The sequence below is a fragment of the Tympanuchus pallidicinctus genome, unplaced genomic scaffold, assembly GCF_026119805.1.
Source record: "Tympanuchus pallidicinctus isolate F22 unplaced genomic scaffold, pur_lepc_1.0 scaffold3, whole genome shotgun sequence".
NCBI classification, from domain to species: domain Eukaryota; kingdom Metazoa; phylum Chordata; class Aves; order Galliformes; family Phasianidae; genus Tympanuchus; species Tympanuchus pallidicinctus.
The window spans coordinates 9738545-9757149 of record NW_026294747.1 but is presented as its reverse complement, the minus strand read 5'-3'; the positions used below and the strand labels follow the sequence as shown (position 1 = coordinate 9757149).

At 41.3% G+C, this 18605-nt stretch overlaps 1 protein-coding gene across 6 annotated transcripts in view; it reads left to right on the top strand.

The window, feature by feature from the left end:
• The window catches only part of RRAS2 (RAS related 2), a 35941-nt gene extending 22427 nt beyond the window's left edge, over positions 1–13514 (top strand). For all 6 annotated transcript variants that reach the window (XM_052693527.1, XM_052693529.1, XM_052693531.1 and 3 more), the window contains exons 2-6: positions 1508–1595; positions 2021–2123; positions 4422–4530; positions 11515–11633; positions 12049–13514. In XM_052693527.1, the coding sequence (XP_052549487.1) occupies positions 1508–1595; positions 2021–2123; positions 4422–4530; positions 11515–11633; positions 12049–12136 (507 nt within the window). In that variant the 3' untranslated portion in view covers positions 12137–13514. The remainder of the gene's footprint in view (positions 1–1507; positions 1596–2020; positions 2124–4421; positions 4531–11514; positions 11634–12048) is intronic.
• The last annotated feature ends 5091 nt before the right edge of the window (positions 13515–18605 follow it).

Genomic DNA, 18605 nt, shown 5'->3' with positions numbered 1-18605 from the left:
ACCTAGAGTGGCTGTGACAGCAGACTTAGCAGGGTATCTCCCAGTGTGGGAAGAAGTTGCCCATATGAGGCTTGCTAAATGGGTGAGCACATGCCAGACTCCATCTCCAGATGAGTCTGAGATGCCAGACTCCAATTTGAGATGAGAGTGATATTGGACTGGGATAATTTATTCCCCAGCTGAAGGTATTCCATGTAGGTGTGGTTAGTCTGACACTTGCACTTTGTGGTTTTCTTACTAAAAAAAGAGAAGCTGAAAAGAAGGAAGGGAATGGGAAGGGTGCAAAAATGGAGGACAGATTACTGATGCTTTATCAAATGCAAGGGAGATGTGTGGAGTTGTTTAATGTCTCTAGTCTGAGGATCAGCAGCTTTCAGCGTGGTGCCAGAGCTAAATGAATGGCTCTGCAGTAGCCTGTATGCACTCTTCCTGTAGCCAAGTGTAAGATGGCCAGGCTGCAGTGCATAGAATATATACAGCTGGGAAAGCACATCACAAGAAATGAGGTGTCCCTCCCATGTAGGGCAGCAGCAGCTCAGTGTCACAGGAGAGTTTTAACCATATTCTGTGCTGATGGAGATGTGTCTGAAAAAGGTTGGTGGGCTGGTGCTGTAAAGTACAGTTATTTTAGTTTTTGGTTTTTTTTTCCCTATTTTCTGACTGTGCCATTTGCAAACTTCATTAAGTTTAGGGCACGGATGCTGAGTGCAGTAGTTTCTTGTTGGTATCCTTGAATTTATGTGATGGGGAAGATGCTTCTGCGAACTTCTGATGTTGAAATAAACAAGGCATATACCTTATTTTTTGTGATACCCTATTCATGCCAGGACAGCCCCCCCACCTTTTTTTCCCTTCCTCATAACAGCCAATGTGTGGCTTTAAAGCACTTCTATTTCCTTCCTGGCTTACAGAAGTGAATAACATGCGTAAACAGTGCTTCTCCAGTTGCTGTAATGCTCATCCAGGTGTCTGAGCAGTTGGGGCAGTGCACATCACCAGTGGTGGTATTGAGGGGGAGGAATTTGATGGTGTTCAACCACTTGTTGTGCATGGAGTCACTGCTAGAAATAGTTACAAAAACGGTAAAGGATTCTAGAAACTACTAGGAAAATCCTAGTGCTTCCTAGAAACTACTTAGAGAGTGGGGAGGCAGAATCCTGGAAATGTACAGGAGGTGCCAGAAATGTCTGAATGCTGTCACACATTCAGAGAGACACAGCAGTTCCTGGAGGCTCAAAAAGTCCCGAGAGACTTCTGACTTCTAGGAATTCCTGCTGGGAAATACAAGGCATTATTACCAGAAGGCAGAATTCCTGTAATAATCCATCAGATTTGATAACTCTGCTAGTAATTTCTATAATTCATGAGCAATAGAAAGGCTGTGTTTTTGAGTACAAACTATTGTATGTGGATATTAATCTGTTCTCCTTCACTAAACCATGGGGCTTCAAGATCTTAGTGTCCTCCATATATTTCTTACACTTTTTTTTCTTTTTTCCCCTCACAGTCCTATTTTGTTACGGATTATGACCCTACAATCGAAGACTCCTACACCAAACAATGTGTGATAGATGAAAGAGCTGCGCGCTTGGACAGTAAGTAGTAGAATAAAAACTGCATCACACTGGGCTGTCATGTGCTCTCTCTTCCACGTGCCATCTGTTTATTTTGTTTCAAAAGTTTCAGTTCCCCCTTGTCAGTGATCTCTTCAAGGACAAAACAGCACCCCTCCCAACACCACCCTCCTGTCTCTCTGTATGTTTTACAGCTGCATCAGCTGGACCCAAATTAGTGAAAGTTCATTGGACTCTGTCTTTTAGTTTGGTTGGTCTTGAATTGTTCAATAAGTCCCAGAATGTGTTGTGAACCTTAGTAAAAATCCAATAGAACCTGTGTAGAAGTAATTTCTGCTTAGCTATTTGTGAGAGGCTCTTGTAGTATCCTGTCAAGGAGGATTTTTACTTTTGGTTTATGTTCTTAGAACTTGAACTCTAGTAATTAATGTGTTGCTTATGTTCAGTTCTGGATACAGCCGGGCAAGAAGAATTTGGAGCCATGCGTGAACAGTACATGAGGACAGGAGAGGGTTTTCTCCTGGTTTTCTCAGTCACTGATAGAGGAAGGTAAGCCTGATGTCAATCAAGTTAAACCCACAAAAAATGTTCCATCTTTATCTCTGTGACTAGTCTTAAATTGCTGCTCCTCATCCTTCACTGGGAAAACAAACAAACAAACCTCTAATGTTCTGCAGCGTAAAATGCTCTCTGCACTGAAAACCCTTTGAAGCAAATTGATGAACTGAAAGAGTCTGTCCCTTAGAGTAGGTGACTTGAGCATAAGGAAGCACAGCCAGCTCTGTTCAAATGTTCCATTATAGCGCAGTGTACTAGTTTCTTGCAGGTGACAGACTTGCAGTAAGGGCAACATGCTGTTACATCCCAGTTCCTTGGAAATATCTCCTTGCTATGTGCTTGTTGACGTCCATTGGCTGGCTCTGTGGGTTTCTAGGCAGAGAAATCCAGCTCAGGCTGTGTCTCTGTCCTTCTGCAGGCAGGTGCTCACTGCCTACTCCCATGAATTGACTGGAACCTGCACACCTGTAGAGCTGAGATGAAATACAAGTTTTTTGGCAGCTGAGAGCTTGGTCAGGTAGCTTCCTGTAGTTGTAAGAGTAGGAAACTGCTTGTATAAGCAGTCTCTGTTTTCACTATGATAATCTTCCATGGAGCTAGCTAGATATTGTAGAGGTAAAGGAGAAGTGGGCCGGGAGCTATCACATTTGCTTTCGGTTGTAACAGAAGAGTAATAAAATGAGGGGGGAAAATTCTTTGCAATATTATTTTCCTTACAGATTCAATATGGACCCTAATAACTTCTGATTATACCAGAAAAAATCTCTCTATAATAAGAATTAAAATAAGTATTCTTTGGAACGTACACATTTCCCTTATGAATGCTGCAGAAGTTCAGATTCATTTTGATGTACTGTCAGTAGAGACTTTACTCTCCTGTCAGAGGTACTTGTCTGGTTTTAAGACGTACTGAACACTTGTCTTAACATAAATATTTTTGTAGCAGGGGACTGTGCACTTCTAAAATCACCATGTGAACTCCTTGGCTTGTCTGGAAATCTTAAGTTCTTGTTTGTTCTTTTGGCTAAGGATGTGCCTTGATCTTAAGCAGATCTTGTCATGTTAAACCTGCGTATTACTTTCCCCTCTAAAATCCTTATGAGACTGATGAGGAACAGAGTTCTTGTTTTTGTTCTGATATCCATTTCATTCAAGACTTGCCTTGCCTGTCTGTGAAGCATCTGCTAGAGGTGTCTGTTTAGTGTGGATGAGACATTCTGAACCATGAGGTCTGTGTGAATTAATTGGTAACTTTCACCAGTTTCCTCCAATTGCTACAGGCATCTAAGTGGAGGTCCATATTAACAGATGAATTAGACAGATGAAGATGAAGACAGATTAGATGAATAAACAGAACAGATTAACCACTTAGATGCTACAGGCAGCTAAGTGGTGGTCCAAGTATGCCTAGTGGCATTCTTTCTGCTTCATGTTTCCTCTCATAATTGCTGTAAAAGGCTGAGGTGTACTGTATTGTCATATCTGCCTATGTAAATTTTCTACCAAAACGTAATTGTAAATGGCTTCAGACTATTTACCTGGAATTAATTATAGTGGTTGGGATGTCTCTGAGCTAAAGAAAACTTGACTGTTTACCAGCATCAGTGCTGAAGCTCTGTGTGCAAATGATGAAGCTTTAACTGTTTTTACTGAAAATGGTGTATTTTTTTTCTTTCCATAAATCAATGTCTAGGCCAGAATTAGCTGCATTAATATATTGCTTTACTGGAATACTTCTATCTAAAAAGCATTACTACCAAATAAGACACACTTAGTGACTTTGGAAGTGTTCATTTAGCCTTCCCGTTTTTCCCTTCAAGATATAATTTTTTCCTTCCCTCCCAATCTCCCTTCCAAATTCCTGGATGTAGCTGTGGAGGTTGCTAGATGAAATATTGATCACAGGTGTTTCCAGGCTACGTTTTGAATAGGTAGAGTTGGACTCCAAAATCGGCGTTTGTAGATTGAGCTATGGCTCCCTGATTCTCTTCAACTGGGTGGCATCCCGGTCCCTCTAAAGTGGGAAAGTGTGTTGCTTAACCTGTGGCCCAAATGAAGTCCGTTCCTCTCTGCTGCCAGCTTGAGTCAGGATTTTTTTAGTTTGAGTACTGCATGATTCTCTGACCTGTCATGCTGTGACAGTGGACTCTTTGATGGAGCGCCTGCAGCTGTCTGTGCTCGTGTGGCATGGCAGGGCAAGTCCCAGTAGGTGATTCACCATTCCTGAACTTGCACAGAGCCTGAGAATCTGTGAATTCGTACACTGATGCTCTATTTTTTCTTTTACAGTTTTGAAGAAATCTATAAGTTTCAACGACAGATTCTTAGAGTGAAAGATCGTGATGAGTTTCCTATGATTCTAGTTGGTAATAAAGCAGATCTGGACCACCAAAGACAGGTAATTAATTTCTTACTAGTTACTGCTAGCTCTCTTAGGGAAATTTCACTATTTTTTCTCATGATAATAGAGTGGGAACAAGAAACAAATGGGGGAAAAAAAAAAGATACCGTATTAGCTAACTGCAATGCAAGAAACAACTACTCAGGAACTGTACTTGAATCTTTGAAGTAGGATGGCGTTCCACATGCAGCAGATCTGTCTGACTCATGCGTGATGTTAGACCAAATCTATTCACATACAGAGGTTGAGAGCTCTGTCATGGCTCAGGCATGAATGTATGTCATTCTTCCTATCTGTTACTCACCACTGTGCTCTGTGCCAAGCAGAGCACATTCCAGCACTGCCGTTGCTGTTATTGCTCACTGCTGTGCTTCGTATGAATGAGTAGCCATTCATCTCTTTCCATTTGACCACCTGTCTTCTGCATAACTGACTCAAAGCTTTAGAAGATAAAACTATAGTAATACAGTGTCCTCCTATTTGAGTACCTTGAAATTTTGGATTTCAACCTCACTTCTAGTTGTAAGAGTTGTTAAAAGATTTGATTAGATGGATTTTCTTTATTTACTCTTGGTTTTCATAAATCAAATGGATGGTTTGAACTGAAATGGAAATAATTGTACTAAACCAGCAGGAAAGGAGCAGGTGTCAAACTTCTGTCATTCAACTTATTTCAGAAGTTGTATTTTCTCCTGAGACAGTGAGATGATTCTTAAAGCTTTGGTAGTAAACGTGATTGATTTTTACCTGAAAGTAAACTAAAAGCTACTGAGACTTCCCTATTTTAAAAGCTTAGCATTTAAGTTGTTCTCTCCTTGTTAAGATTCTTAGATTTGTTTACCTGTCTTTAGTCTGTCTGTGTTTACATAAATATTATTCTTTGCTAAATAAAATATTGCCTGTGTTAAGAACCAGTGGCTTGAGCATGGAGATATTTGACTCGAAACACGTTAGTATTTTAGTGGTTTAATACACAATTGTTGAAAGATTTTTCTTGAAGAGCACCTGAAGCCATGGAGTTCAAAAAGAAGTTCCTGTTAAATACCCTCCTTTGATTGTCACACCCTCTCTATCCAGGACCTGAGTATAGGAAGGTCATTACAGAAGTTAAGACTGATGCTGAAAGATGGTGTCTCAAAAGTTGGAGTTGGACACTGGTCCTTGTGTATCCCTTCCAAAATGGGATGTCTTGTCATGAAAGAACTTTTAACAGAAGCTCTGTGCACACTCATCAGGAGTAACTTCACATGTTCACACATGCACAGAGCTGTGTAGCCCCTGTCCCTGAGACAGAAGTGGAATGTGTTCCCACTTCAATTACCATCATACCCCCATCAGAATTGCTGGATTTAACCTTGCATGTCCTGGAATATGAGGTGCTTCACGACAACAGCTGTGCATTAAACTGTGTAGGTAGAACTGAGCTCTTTTGAAAACTGTAACAGCTGAATGACAAACTTCTAAATAATTTGAGAGGGAAATAACATCATCTGTCAACCCACATTTTCAGAGGATACCTGCAAATGTAAATAGTAATCCTGGAGATCATTCCTAGAAATACTTTGATCTTCTCCATCCTCTTAATGTTACTACACAGCCTGTAACTTATCAGCTTCTCCTTTAAAAAAAGGTGCCCTCCCTTTTCCCCTGCTGGTCCCTCCATACTTGATGACTAGTTTCTTTTACAGAAAGCAGTTCAAAGCAGCTGCTTCCACAGTGCCCAACTTTGCAGTTCTCTTCCTACATCTGAACACAAAAGCATGTATCACCAGAAGCATCTTTATTGTTGTTTTTGTGGCTTCATTAATTGGTCTTAGATGCTGGGAAGCATAACTTCTGGTACTGCCATGCACATCATTTACGTGCAAATTGGTAGGTTTGTCACTTTTGTCCTAGGTCAGGACTTAATCTTCATTAATCTGTAGCACTTGCAGGTTTGCTGAAACAACTAGTGGCGTGTTTTTAACTCTTCTATGCCCCTTTCTCTGTCGTGTGATGGGGCTCTGCCCTTAGGTCAGCCCAGAGGAATGATTCGGGGATGCTAAGGTGACATAATAGTTCCTCAGAAGGGAGGGGCTTCCCTCCTTCTTGACTTGACATTTGTGCTCTTTCCTGTGTTGTTGTTAACACTCACCCGAGGCACTGTGCAAGCTGAATCATCTCTTTAGACAGGGAGAAAAACAGACAAGCTGGAAGGGCTCTGATACGTGTGCAAGTGAAATCAGCTCATGGAGAGATGGAGTGAGTGCCAGAGCTTGAAGCATGGGAAGGGGTGGGACTGTGGCTCTTAGCAGAGCAGGGAGGAGTTGGGGTGGGGGAAAGAAAGTGAGACCTCGCCTTTTGGCAGCAGTTAGCAGTGAGATGTTATCAGCTGGATGTTAAACAGCAGCCAGAGCCTCTGCTCCATCACGTGAGCTCAGGCTGCCAGCATCTATTCAGTGCACTGGCTCAGCTTGCTGACCTGGCTGAAAGCAAGTCCTGCCACCACATCTTCCCAAGTATGGAGAACTCCAGCCTGCTGCAGGCTGGCTACACAGGCAGCATGAGGGAGAGGTGGGAGCTAAGGCAGAGTTCTCCCCCCACTCCTGAGCCCTGTGGTGTGGGAGGTTGCTCTGTGCTGTAGCTTGTGGGCATGCAGAGAAGTGCTGGCCTTCTGCCAGTAGTGCTTTCAGAGATTCAGAAAGATGAATTTTTAGATCAGACTGTTTGTGATCATCATCTACCTTTTTCTTGAAGACAGAAGGCAAAGTAGTGAGCTAACAAAGTGCGCTCTGCGAATGTAAAACTAAGTTAAAGGAAGTCATTCAGCTTGCTTTTTGGTCAACCTGTGATGCTTATTGCGATTAACACAGATTTTTCTGCATCTGGAGAGAGTTAAATCTGTATGGAAAACGTTTAGAATGTCTCAAGGGTCTGACCACACCCCCATGCAAGGAGGTGAATTGTGTAGTTCAGACAGAGTGCTATCATCGTGATACCATAAAATAGGGAGCAAATAACTAACAATCCTGATGGAGTGCTGACTGCTGCTCAGGAAATACGTGAATTGCACGGTACTGCAGAAGTGCACAGCTCTAGTGTGATCTTGATGCAACCTTCGTGGCATGCTGAAGGTGTAGCTTAAGATAGCAGCTGTAATAGAAGTAGGTTGACTCAAGTGTTCTTGTAAGATAATAAATGAAATAGGAAGTTTGAAACAATAGTTTACTACAGTAATGTCTGTAACTGAATGGAATTAAGAGGACTTGTTTTGTCTCCTGTGTAGCACAGGAGGTGAAGTCCTGGATATCCACCCATTTGGCTGACAAAGAAAGCTGATTTATTAGAGGAAGAGCAAGCATTAATCTTTACAATTTCTTTGTACGATGAGAATAAAATCACCAGTATTTCCAGATTCCCTCATCAGTCATGGGTTAGAGACACATCTCTGCTTTTCTCTTTGAAGTCAATGCCATGTAGTACTCTATCTTAAGTGGGTTAATTCTGCACACCACAGACAGCACTGGATGCTCCTGTGGTAAGGCAGTTCAGCAGAGCCGTCTGTATAACAATAAGCGCTGCCAACAGGGGAGCAGGCTTGTCAGTGCAGTGTGTGTGACTTTTTGAAGATAACTGCTGGCTTAAATTGGGTCAAGTCTGCTCATTGCCCAGATGGCAGGGTTTCAAGGAAAATCCAAGTTGCAACAGGAAAACGCTCGAGTTTCATTCGATACTTGTTTCAGATTTTACATTGTTACTGATGTAATGCAGTGAGCTGGTGTTAGCTTACCTATATTGCTGAGTTCATTTAAAGCAAGACTTTAAGGAGAGTTTGTCTTGTCTTTATTCTGTGCCTAGACAGATGATCAGCAAAGCCAGTGGTGCCTGGCAGGTAGTCCTGTGGTTGGACCTTTCTCTGCATGAGCCTGGATACTAGTAAACAGTAGTTCACAGCTTGCTTTTGCTGTTGCATGAGCTTAGCCTGAGATATCTATCTATCAGTGGCTAGGTGCAGTGATTTCTCTGATCTCAGAGAAGGACTGTACCTTCAGGTTTTGCCATGGCTTGCTTGCTTTTTGACCTCTATAAATACCAAGCAATCAGCCATCTGATGCAGTAGTTGAATACAGCAAGCTGGTCTTTGATTAGGTGTCATTACTTTATAACCAGATCGTATGTGCCAAAGGGTTTCTTGGGGTCTCTCTTGGGAGAGGAATTGCTGTCATGTTCTGGCACCAGTCCTACGTAGCCCTTAGTCTTCGAAGTATAGGGAGAAGGTATGCAGGCAGTGTTAAGTCAGGCAGCATTGTAGAAGTTCTTTAAGTGGAGGAAAGAGTAGAAATGTCAGAAAGGACTCTTATTTCTAACAATTCTCAGATACAATAATGTAGAGGGAGAGCAGTCTGAGATCCGTTCACAAGGCTCATGCACGTGTTGAAATGGAAACTGATTCAGTAAGAATGCTGTTACGTAGGGAGTTGGGGGATATGCTTTTCCATGTTTGACTTGTTTACATCTATTATAGTATTTATTTGAGTAACTTCTACCAACAGTATGTGAAAGCAAATAGTAAAATACCTAAAACAAAGGATAAGCACTGCAGGGGATGCCGTTCATATTCACGATTAAGCTTACTGACACAAAGATTGTCAATGCAGAACCAACACACCCAGTCTATCAGAAATTCTGTTCTGGGAAAGTGAATTTGAGTGTTCCTTGACAAAAAAAAAAAAAAAAAAAAAAAAAAAAAAGTAATTTTGATTTTCCTAGTGTCCTTTAATCTCTCTTATCTTCCTTACTGAAAAGTCTATCACGGTTGTTATGTCTAAGCAGGGAGTATGGAGAACGTGAGAGTGTAAACTCATATTTTTGATTTCTACAATTTCTATGTTTGCTTTTCCAGCAATTTCCTCAGCTTTGAAAGCAGATCCTGTATGCTCTGGCCTCTAATTTACTGCTTGAGCACTGCAAATGCTTCCATAGCGTGCCCAAAACAAACAAACGCAAATCTAAATTGATTTTGTTGAGGTCACTTGCATTGACTGCAAGCTGCTTCACAGCATTCCGGTAAAATTAGATGAAATGACAATAAGATTATTTTGAAATTAAGCAGTTACAGATGTTCTAGCAAAAACAACAAGGGCTCTTATGTTGCATCTGTAATGTTGTATATGCAGACTTTTGGGAAAGTGTAGTTTCACTTTATTACATTAGTTTCTTACAGCTACATTTGTTCAGTATCTAATGTGCTTTCGATACAATAACGAAGAAAATAGTGATTACATTGGTTTAAAGACAAGGTTCAATTTCTCTTCAGGACCATCTTTCTTTTATAGCTATTGAGTTTAATTTTATTTTAATCTTCCTGGGGCTACAGTAGGCTGTGCAGGAATGAGGAAAAGTGAAGTAGAAGTAAACAGTTTTTGCAACCGTTGTGTTGGTACTTGAGCTTATTTTTGTCTGATGAATGAGACAAAGAAGCATTAAAGTTTCTGAAAGTCTCCATACAAACTTTGGGGGATTCTGCAATGTCATTGACTTGCCAGAAGATAGCTGAGAGAGTTTCTCAAAATGTGGCTTTGGAATAAGAACATTTCAACAATTTGGGGCTGGGGGAGGAGATGAAAATGGAGCAAAAATGTCGAGTGTCATTTGGTTTTCAGGTAGTAATGGAGAATGGAAAGATCCCAGTCATTCATTCTTTGTGTCCTGCTGTTAGAAGTGCAGGTACAATAGATGATGTTGGTTGTGTTGCAGTGCAAGTGGGGTGTCAGTGACAGAGGAGTCAAATGTGCTGAGATGCTGTGAGAGAGGGCTCTCAGGCCTTGCATGTAGCTGTAGGAAAGTATTCTGCATGTTACAAAGCACTCCTGCATCTTGCACTGTGCTGGGTGCTCACAATGATGTTCTTCTGTTTCCATCTCTTTCTGCTTCTGTGTGGTTCCTTGATCTCAGCGTGCATCTGACTGTCTTTTCAGAAGCAAACTAAAAATAAACCTTCAGGGTCTTTGTTCTCATTATATCAGGCCTATGAGTGCTGGTTTGACATATTTCTGTGAAAGCAGTATATAATCTTTGACACTTCTACCACTAGCTGCTGCTTTGGCGAGATCTGTTGCGCTTCCTTTTATCACTGAAAGCTGTCCTTTCCTCCCTGTTCTGGGGGCAACTTCCTGTTGAAGGCTTTTTTCAATGTTTTGCGCTTCTTGCAATCGTCTTTGTCATCTGTCCTCACTGCTTTTGACTTCATCCAAAAACATGTAGCCATCTCCGTTGCTTTTGCACTGTGACCAACTTATTCCTTTCTGTATTGAAGTCTCCTTGCTTACTGCCTTCTGCTCCACCATTTCAAGTGTTATTCCAGCTCTTTATGACGCTCACCATTTCCTCATGATCTCCCTTTCCTCCTCCCAAGAAGACAAGAGGCAGACAGTTTCATTAATATCTCTTAAGTGGGGAGACTTATGTATATCTAGACCTCCTGTGATTTAAGCCACTTATAACTGGTTGTCTTAATATTTTGATGAGTCATAAATAGATTTATAATGATTCAGAAGCTAACCCACGTCTTTTTTTTTAAGTTGTAATTTTATTTTTTCCTCTAGATTTATGTGGGCCAGGGAGAGTTGAGTTCAGCATTCCAAGCTCTTGTAGTAACCCCAGAAATCTTGACTCAGGCAGCTGCTTTGGTGGGTTCTTGTGTGCTTAGGAAGGGAAACTTGGTCTTGTTACACAGAAATGAAGTGAATGGGAGGCAGCTGCAGTGGAGGAAATTCCTTGTAGGTTTGGTCTTTGTTTATAAAAAGACTTCACTTGAATGTGAAAAGATGTATTACAAGAACTTGTTTTCCAGTTGTATTACATGGGCAATGTAGAAATCTGATCTGTGGTCAGATAAGCATTATTGTTTGAGGGAAATAGACCCTTAAATTGTGTTTGCAGTGCCTACTGACACAGCTGTGCCAGCACAAGGTTTAACTTAATGATCGATTTCTCTTACAGGTGACACAAGAGGAAGGTCAGCAGCTAGCACGACAACTTAAAGTAACATACATGGAAGCCTCAGCAAAGATCAGATTGAATGTAGACCAAGCTTTTCATGAACTTGTCAGAGTTATAAGGTATGGTGACTTAAGTCCAAATAATTAGTGTCCCTTCATTAATGGATAGCTTGAGCAAATGCATTGAAATGCAGCAGGAGGTGGCTGAAAAAATTCTGCCTGCTGTGAACTTCAGCCAGTATTCTGTGTTCTAGAATTTTCCTGTGTAATGGTAGAAATATCTACATGAATATTATGTGTATTTGAAAAAGAAGGAAAGCATTCTGGACCATAATCTTTCAGATTTTACTGAGTACCCAGGAAGCCAACCTGTAACATAAATGTGAATATTGGCCTTCTGTAAAGAGCAAAACCAAAGTACTATCACTCACTCCTGGTGCTCAAAATTATTTAAGTTCATTCCCTATGCAAATGTAAAATCACAGAATTTAAATACAGTTTCTATGTTTATTTAACTGAAAATGTCTTTTTCTAGGAAATTTCAAGAACAAGAGTGCCCTCCTTCACCAGAGCCAACACGGAAAGAGAAAGACAAAAAAGGCTGCCATTGTGTAATTTTCTGAGAATCCCAAGAACCAAGCTATCAACTGCCAGATTATTATTTTTTTTCTTTCCATCATTTTACATCACTTCTGGTATTGGTCTAGCCTTATATGTGCATGTCCTAAAAGTGGTCACCAGAATAGCCTTAGTCCAAGAAGCTGGCAGAATAGTTCTTGAAGACTCGGTCATCTTGGGGCAGACTTCACAACAAAACACTAAGGCTGCTTCTTTAATACCACAGTTCCTTCCTTCTCTCCCTTTAAGAGCTTGCACCTTGTGGAGTTTTATTCGCAAAGGAGATGAAACAAAACCGTGTAGGACAAGGTGTTGAAGTCACGCATAAGTTGTCTCTTGTGAATTAATTTATTTTTACTTCTGATGTTTCGTTAGCTATTACAAAGACCTATATTGAATTACAGAGAATACTTTTAAAAAATGTGGGTGGATTGGCTTTTTTGCCCTCGGTTAAATTAGACTTGAGTATTCAGCTAGCCTTAAGAAACCTACACTGAATTTCATTGTCAGCAAAATTTTTCATCTCTTATTTATGCTGCAGTTTTATTTCAGTGGCCAAAACAGTCTACTGTATTTATTTTCTGAATCCAGAACAGCTACGGGAGGATTACTGCTACTATTAAAATATGGCCAAATACCTGAGCTCATTCTGGATTGAGGCATTTCAGCTTCTTATGAAATTTCACATCATTGTTTGGGGGGGGATTAAAAGAAAATTGTCTTCCTTTGTATTTCTGGGTAAGGGATTAAGGAAAACTAAAATTGTAGCTGTTTTTTTTTTTTTTCATGTGATATAAAAATGAATTTGATCTTTCCATTGTCAGAGATGATTAAATGTTTTTGCTATATACTTTTATACATTATTTTCTTATCAAACTAGTTAACAAGTATTTTTATATGTTTGTAAGCAAATATGCTTTCACAGCATAACTTGTGTATATGTAAAGATGAGTATTTAATTCTCACAGTTCACTTTTAACTGACAAAATGTGGGATTTGCCAAACTGTGGTAAACTTCTCCTTACTCTCCTGGTTATACCCAAGAATGGCCAATTATGTGCCTGCCCAACGCACCCATAGAGTAAAATCTAGTGTTGTTTTAATCAATTTCAGTACCCTTTACTAAAGACTGACCATTATGTGAACTATTAAACTGTAAGACTTTTAACTGATTGTTTAGTTAAACCGTGGATGGTTGTTTAATTTTCAGTTCTGTGGATTGTGTTTAAACAATTCAAGAGTATGTTCCCTGATATTGAAATACTGAGTGGTATTGCACAGTTGTCACCTTACTGAATGTGTCCAACAGTTCTTTGAAACTTGATTATTAAGCAAACCCTTGTATAACTTCAGGTGCTAGAATTAAAGATGATCTAACCATTATCAGGGGGTAAGCATATTGCCTCTTTCTGACTCTTCTAAAGCCTGGTTCTTTTGGGAGGGTGGGGGGAACGAAGGAGGTGATGGAATCTAATTAGGAGATCAGCATGCACATCCACACGACTTTCTTCGAGCTTGAAAGTGAAGTCATCTTAACTGTGATAGATGGTAAAAGCTGGTATTTATTTTGACTTAAAATGTGTGATCGGTGGTCTGCTCAAGAATTCCACTGTGCTTCCAGCTGTGCTATCAGGTGCTCTGCCATAAATCTGCAATGTCTGCTGAGAAAGCAGTGTTGAAACAAGGTCTGCTTACCTTTCCTGCAGGCAAGCATTAGACCTCGAAGCAACGCTAGAGCCATGCAGAGCAGAGGAATTCAGAGACAGTCAGGCTGTGTAATTCTGAGTTTGAGAAAGTGAGCAGCTCTTCCTTCCTCCCTTGAGTTGTTCCTGGGCAGCGAAAGTCTGCTTATGAATAATGTGTAAAAAATTCAAAGCAGGAGTTATGGTGAAAGTACTTTTGGGAGATGGATTACATTTTTCAAGTCAAATGTAAGGAATTACAGCCTGTAGCAAAGACTGTGTGTTTTATTGTCTCTAATATGAAAAGCTCTGTGGAGTCAAGTCACTAACTGTATATGTTAGAATGAGTTAAGACAAAAAATTGTAGCTTGCACATTGAGGCTAAAGCTGTGAGGTGCGAGTATGGTTATTAAGTTTCATCTCTTTCATTTTTTTTTTTTTTGGCAGCTCAATCAATCAATCAATGAGAGATTGATCTTAAAGCTGCTGTATATATAGGTCTTCCAATATGTAACTAATTCACAGAGAAAGTGGAGAGCACCACACCCTTGCATTTCCTCGTATGTAAAACAAAATTGCTTTGAGGTGGTTGATGCTAAGCAGCCTGCTCCCGTAAACACGGTAAACTTCCACAAGCTAATCAGAAGTGGAAATGGAAACTTGCTCTGAGAGTTTGAGGCAATGTGGTAGTTGATCCTGCTTTTCTTACCTGCCATTCCTACTTGGTAGCAGTTAGCTGCGACTGGTCGTTGTATTCAAAGGTGATGAAGGAAAATGCTGCTTCAGTCCCCAGTGTGAACTTGCAAGTGGGGACCTTGTTGGCCTTCTGACAGTAGAGCTGACAGCAGTAGCTCCAACCTGTGCGCCTTGATTATTTGTGAATTGACATTGCCACCTGTAGGATAGCATTTCAGCTGGCAACATAAAGGAGAGCTTTTTCAGCCTTCACCTGGCAGAAGAAATGCTTAAAGTTGTCGCTTTCTTTTGTAGTTGTTTCCACATCTGTAAATCATGGAAGTTCATGCTTGATGAGTTCGGGGTGCTTAAAATATATTTGTGGATGACCTGCTCCTGCTAGGGCACAGGGAAGAAGGTCTGGGTCTTTGTTTTTCAAAGCACAAAATGCCTTGTTTCAGAATCTGCGACTCCTGAGACTGCTGCTTGCCTGGAGGACTAGGAGTGACTTGCTTATAGGTAAAAGGCTTTTTATAAGATTGGTGAAGTTTTATATATTGGTCATCCATAACTGGGGAAGAGCACTTCCCTGTAAGAAAGTTTTAGTTCTGTATCCCTGCTTTGATTAATGGATTTACTTTCTCTGACTTCAATGCTCTGCGTTAGTACTCCTGTACTAGCTAACATGCACAAGTGAAGAGGTGGATTTCCAGAAGTACTGCACTACCTCCTCTTAAATCTGCTGTGTTTTGTGGTACAGCCTGTTGTGGTGAAGTAGAACTGCTGGTACTGATTATAATTAGAAAATTACCTTGATTGCACAGGAAAGAGAAAAATAAAAATAATGACTGGCTTAGTCTGTTTCCAGCTCACTGCACTGGGCGTCTGCATGGACCGTCTCCATGCAACCAGCCCATCACTGCTGCAGGTTAAAGCTAATCCAGTACAGCAAAATTGCAAAGCTGTGTAGGAATATGAAGTGGACGAAGTTGTTCTGCTTTTTTGTCTTTTTTCACTGATAAAAATTTGCTCTGTCCTGCAGTGCAAAGTACATAGGCAATGCCCTCCCTCTTCTTGCACAAAAAAAAAAAAGGGAAAACTGCTGTTCCTCTCCATGATGACACTGATTGTTACTGTTGGCTGTGTAGCCGTGCTCCATGGTTAGACTGTCAAGCAGGAGGCTGAAATAGAAGCCCCAGGACTGCAGCCGTTGCTGAGTGGGGTTCACCCCTTGTCTTGTCCTGATGCTGTAATGAGCTCATTTTGAACAGAAGATTCCTGAAGTCAGTCACTACAGGCTGAGCACCGCCTGAAGTTACCCGGACTTATTTAGAAGTTTGGTGTCTGGAGAAGCTCAGGAATCTGCTAAGCGTTTCCTTCCTTGCTAAGTATTTGTTCGCTTGATTTAGGCATAGATGTTGGTAGCCTTGTTACTTTCCCATGCTCTAGCCTGAGTGCAGGCATGCAGCACATCAGGTGCAGGTGTGGGAAGGTAGGACTGCCTTAGTGACCTTTTGCTGGGAAGACAAAGTGCTTTAAATGAGAAGCAGCAGATTTTGAAAAGACTGCAGACTAAATTACAAGGAGAGCATAAATCCTTGAGATGGCATTGCAAATGTGTGCTGTGCTTGCTTTGTGTAGCTGTGCTGGGCTTTTACAGTGAGACCACAGCTATTTTGGAGAGTTTTTGTGGATGGAACTGAAGAGTAGATGATGTCCCACACCACAGCTATACTGGATTAATGTGTGTAATATAATTAGTGGTATTCCTGAGACAGCCCGCAAGCAGCGTGCAGAACTGAATGCATCTTATTGCTGGAATGCAAGTTCTAATCTGTACAGCTACTTCTTAAACTGGATCAGGTGAACTGATGTGGGGTACATAGAGGATTTGGTGCTCATTAATCAGTGTTGACAATACTTCATGCATTATTTTGTTCTTTAAAAATGCTTCTGACAAAGTTTTTTAGAGAGGGAGAAGTTAATGCTGCAAAGTCCAGGCACCGAAAATTCTAGCAGAGGCTGTATTAAAACCTCTTGGCTCCTCACCTCCGAGTCCTGGACATTAATTAACCCATATTACAGCAAGTTTTAATTTCGGTTGAACTTGGCTGCTGAAGAGTGAATGGTCTGAATGCATCCCACGTTCCTTGTGACGAATGAAAATGAATGAACTTACACCAGTGATGTGAATGTCTTATGTTCCTTAAAGTCTTTGGTAAAGTTGGCCTTCAAGACCTATGTGGGACTGTGCATCCAGCCTGCTACTGAAACAAGGCAAGGTGAGAACACACGGGCAGCTTTCCTCTGGCAGCCACACGGTGTCACCCGTAGGCACGCGTGTGGCTTGAGGGGGCCATGTCCTCAGGGAGCACTTTGTGTGGAGTTACTGTGCTTGCAGGCAAGATGGGAATGGAATACAGGAAGCATAACAAAGCAGTAGAGCACTAATGAATGAGGGCCGTGTGTCAGTGCCACCTCAGAGTTTTTTGTTCTGTGAACGCTGTGAAGTCTGAATGGCTAGGGGAAAGAAGTGTTTATAAATAGTTCTGAAGAAATGCGTATGAAAATAAGGTAGGATGTTTGCAATCTAAAGCACTAAATGCACGTTAAAGTACAATGTCTTAATTTCCAAATAGTCTGCCAGAGTTCGGTTGTGTTGGGAATGCCGGAGCAAAACAGAGCTGGTAATGTTTGACTGTCACCAGCCACACGTGTGGTTTGCATCCAGAAAGTTATCTGAGCAGTGGGAGGCTGTGCATAAGTGAGGGATCTAAAGGAGGATTGCTGTTAGTGGGAGGTAAATGCAGTCACGTTGTCTAGGTGCCAGTTCTGACATTCTCTTGAATAGAGAAATCTGAATGCAGTACCAACCATTGACAGTGGAACAAAATTTGAATGCTTCTTTCCTTCCTGCTTCCAGACTTTGTGTTTTCACAGCAAGTTCACGTGTGTGCTTTAATATCTCGTACAGCCTGCCTATCTCTCATTGTCTCACGGAATGTCATGCTCCTCAACTGCTGGTTTTTGGTCTCATTGTAAAGGGTATTCATCCCTCTCTGTTCTCTTGGGAGCCTGTGTCTCAAGATGATTTTTTTTTGTATCTACAAAATAATGAAGTGCTGTAATGCACTTACAGAGTAGTATGTTGACAACGTGAACTGATAGCTTCTACTTACAAGCTCATCCCTCTCGTTTGAAAAGCTTTGAGTCATTTTGAGAACTATGTTTTCAAAAGCACTACTTCCTTATATAACTTTCTCTTCTTTTCTAGCACCACTTTTGAAATCTCCTGTAATTCCTTTTTATTTCCTGGAAGGGAAAGGGAATTGAGAATATCTTGCGTTCTGTCTGTTTTGGCACATCTTTGTCTTGCAGATTGCTAATGTGCAAGTTGCACGCTGAAGGTGCTCACCTCTCTAGACCAGTTGTCTCTGAAGTCATTTTCTGCTTGCTCTCCTTCTATAAAATGAAAAGGAAGATAGACCAATCTTGTTTATCTTAACCGACTTCAGATCATCAGATTCCCCATTATGACAGCACAGTGCTATCCACATCTAATTCCACACTTGGTTGGTTTTGTAAGATGTCTGGCAAGACATCCATCACTGTCAAGTCCTGAGAGCTGGGCTCTCGCTGCTGCTCTCTTGTTCTGCAGTGAGCTGCTCTGTTGTAACCTTATTGCTTCTAATGTCTTTGGAGGGCAAGCAGAGAGCAGTCCACCATTTCCTAGTTTTGCCGTGGTAGCCAGAGAGGGTTCTTGTTACCACGCTGTCTGCAGACAGGTCTGCCTTGCTGTCTCATTTGTTTGCTGTCTGTAATAAGATAAATCTGCAAGGGTGTCAGTGGTTGCGTGCGAAAACACAGCCAAAGGAAGTATTAGCAGTTGTTTGCTTCTGAATCATGAAGGCAGGAGGAGCCCTGGAGGAGCAGCACAGGGAATGACACATATAACACAGGGTGGAGGTTTGAAATACCTTCTGGCTGTAAGCTCTGTGCTGGGACCGATGCCGTCATTCCTACTGGAATTGGAGGAGCATCTGAACTTTCAGCATTTCACAGTGCTCAGCCAGGCGGTGCTGAGGGCTGGGAACATCCCTTGGGTAGAACCTCACTG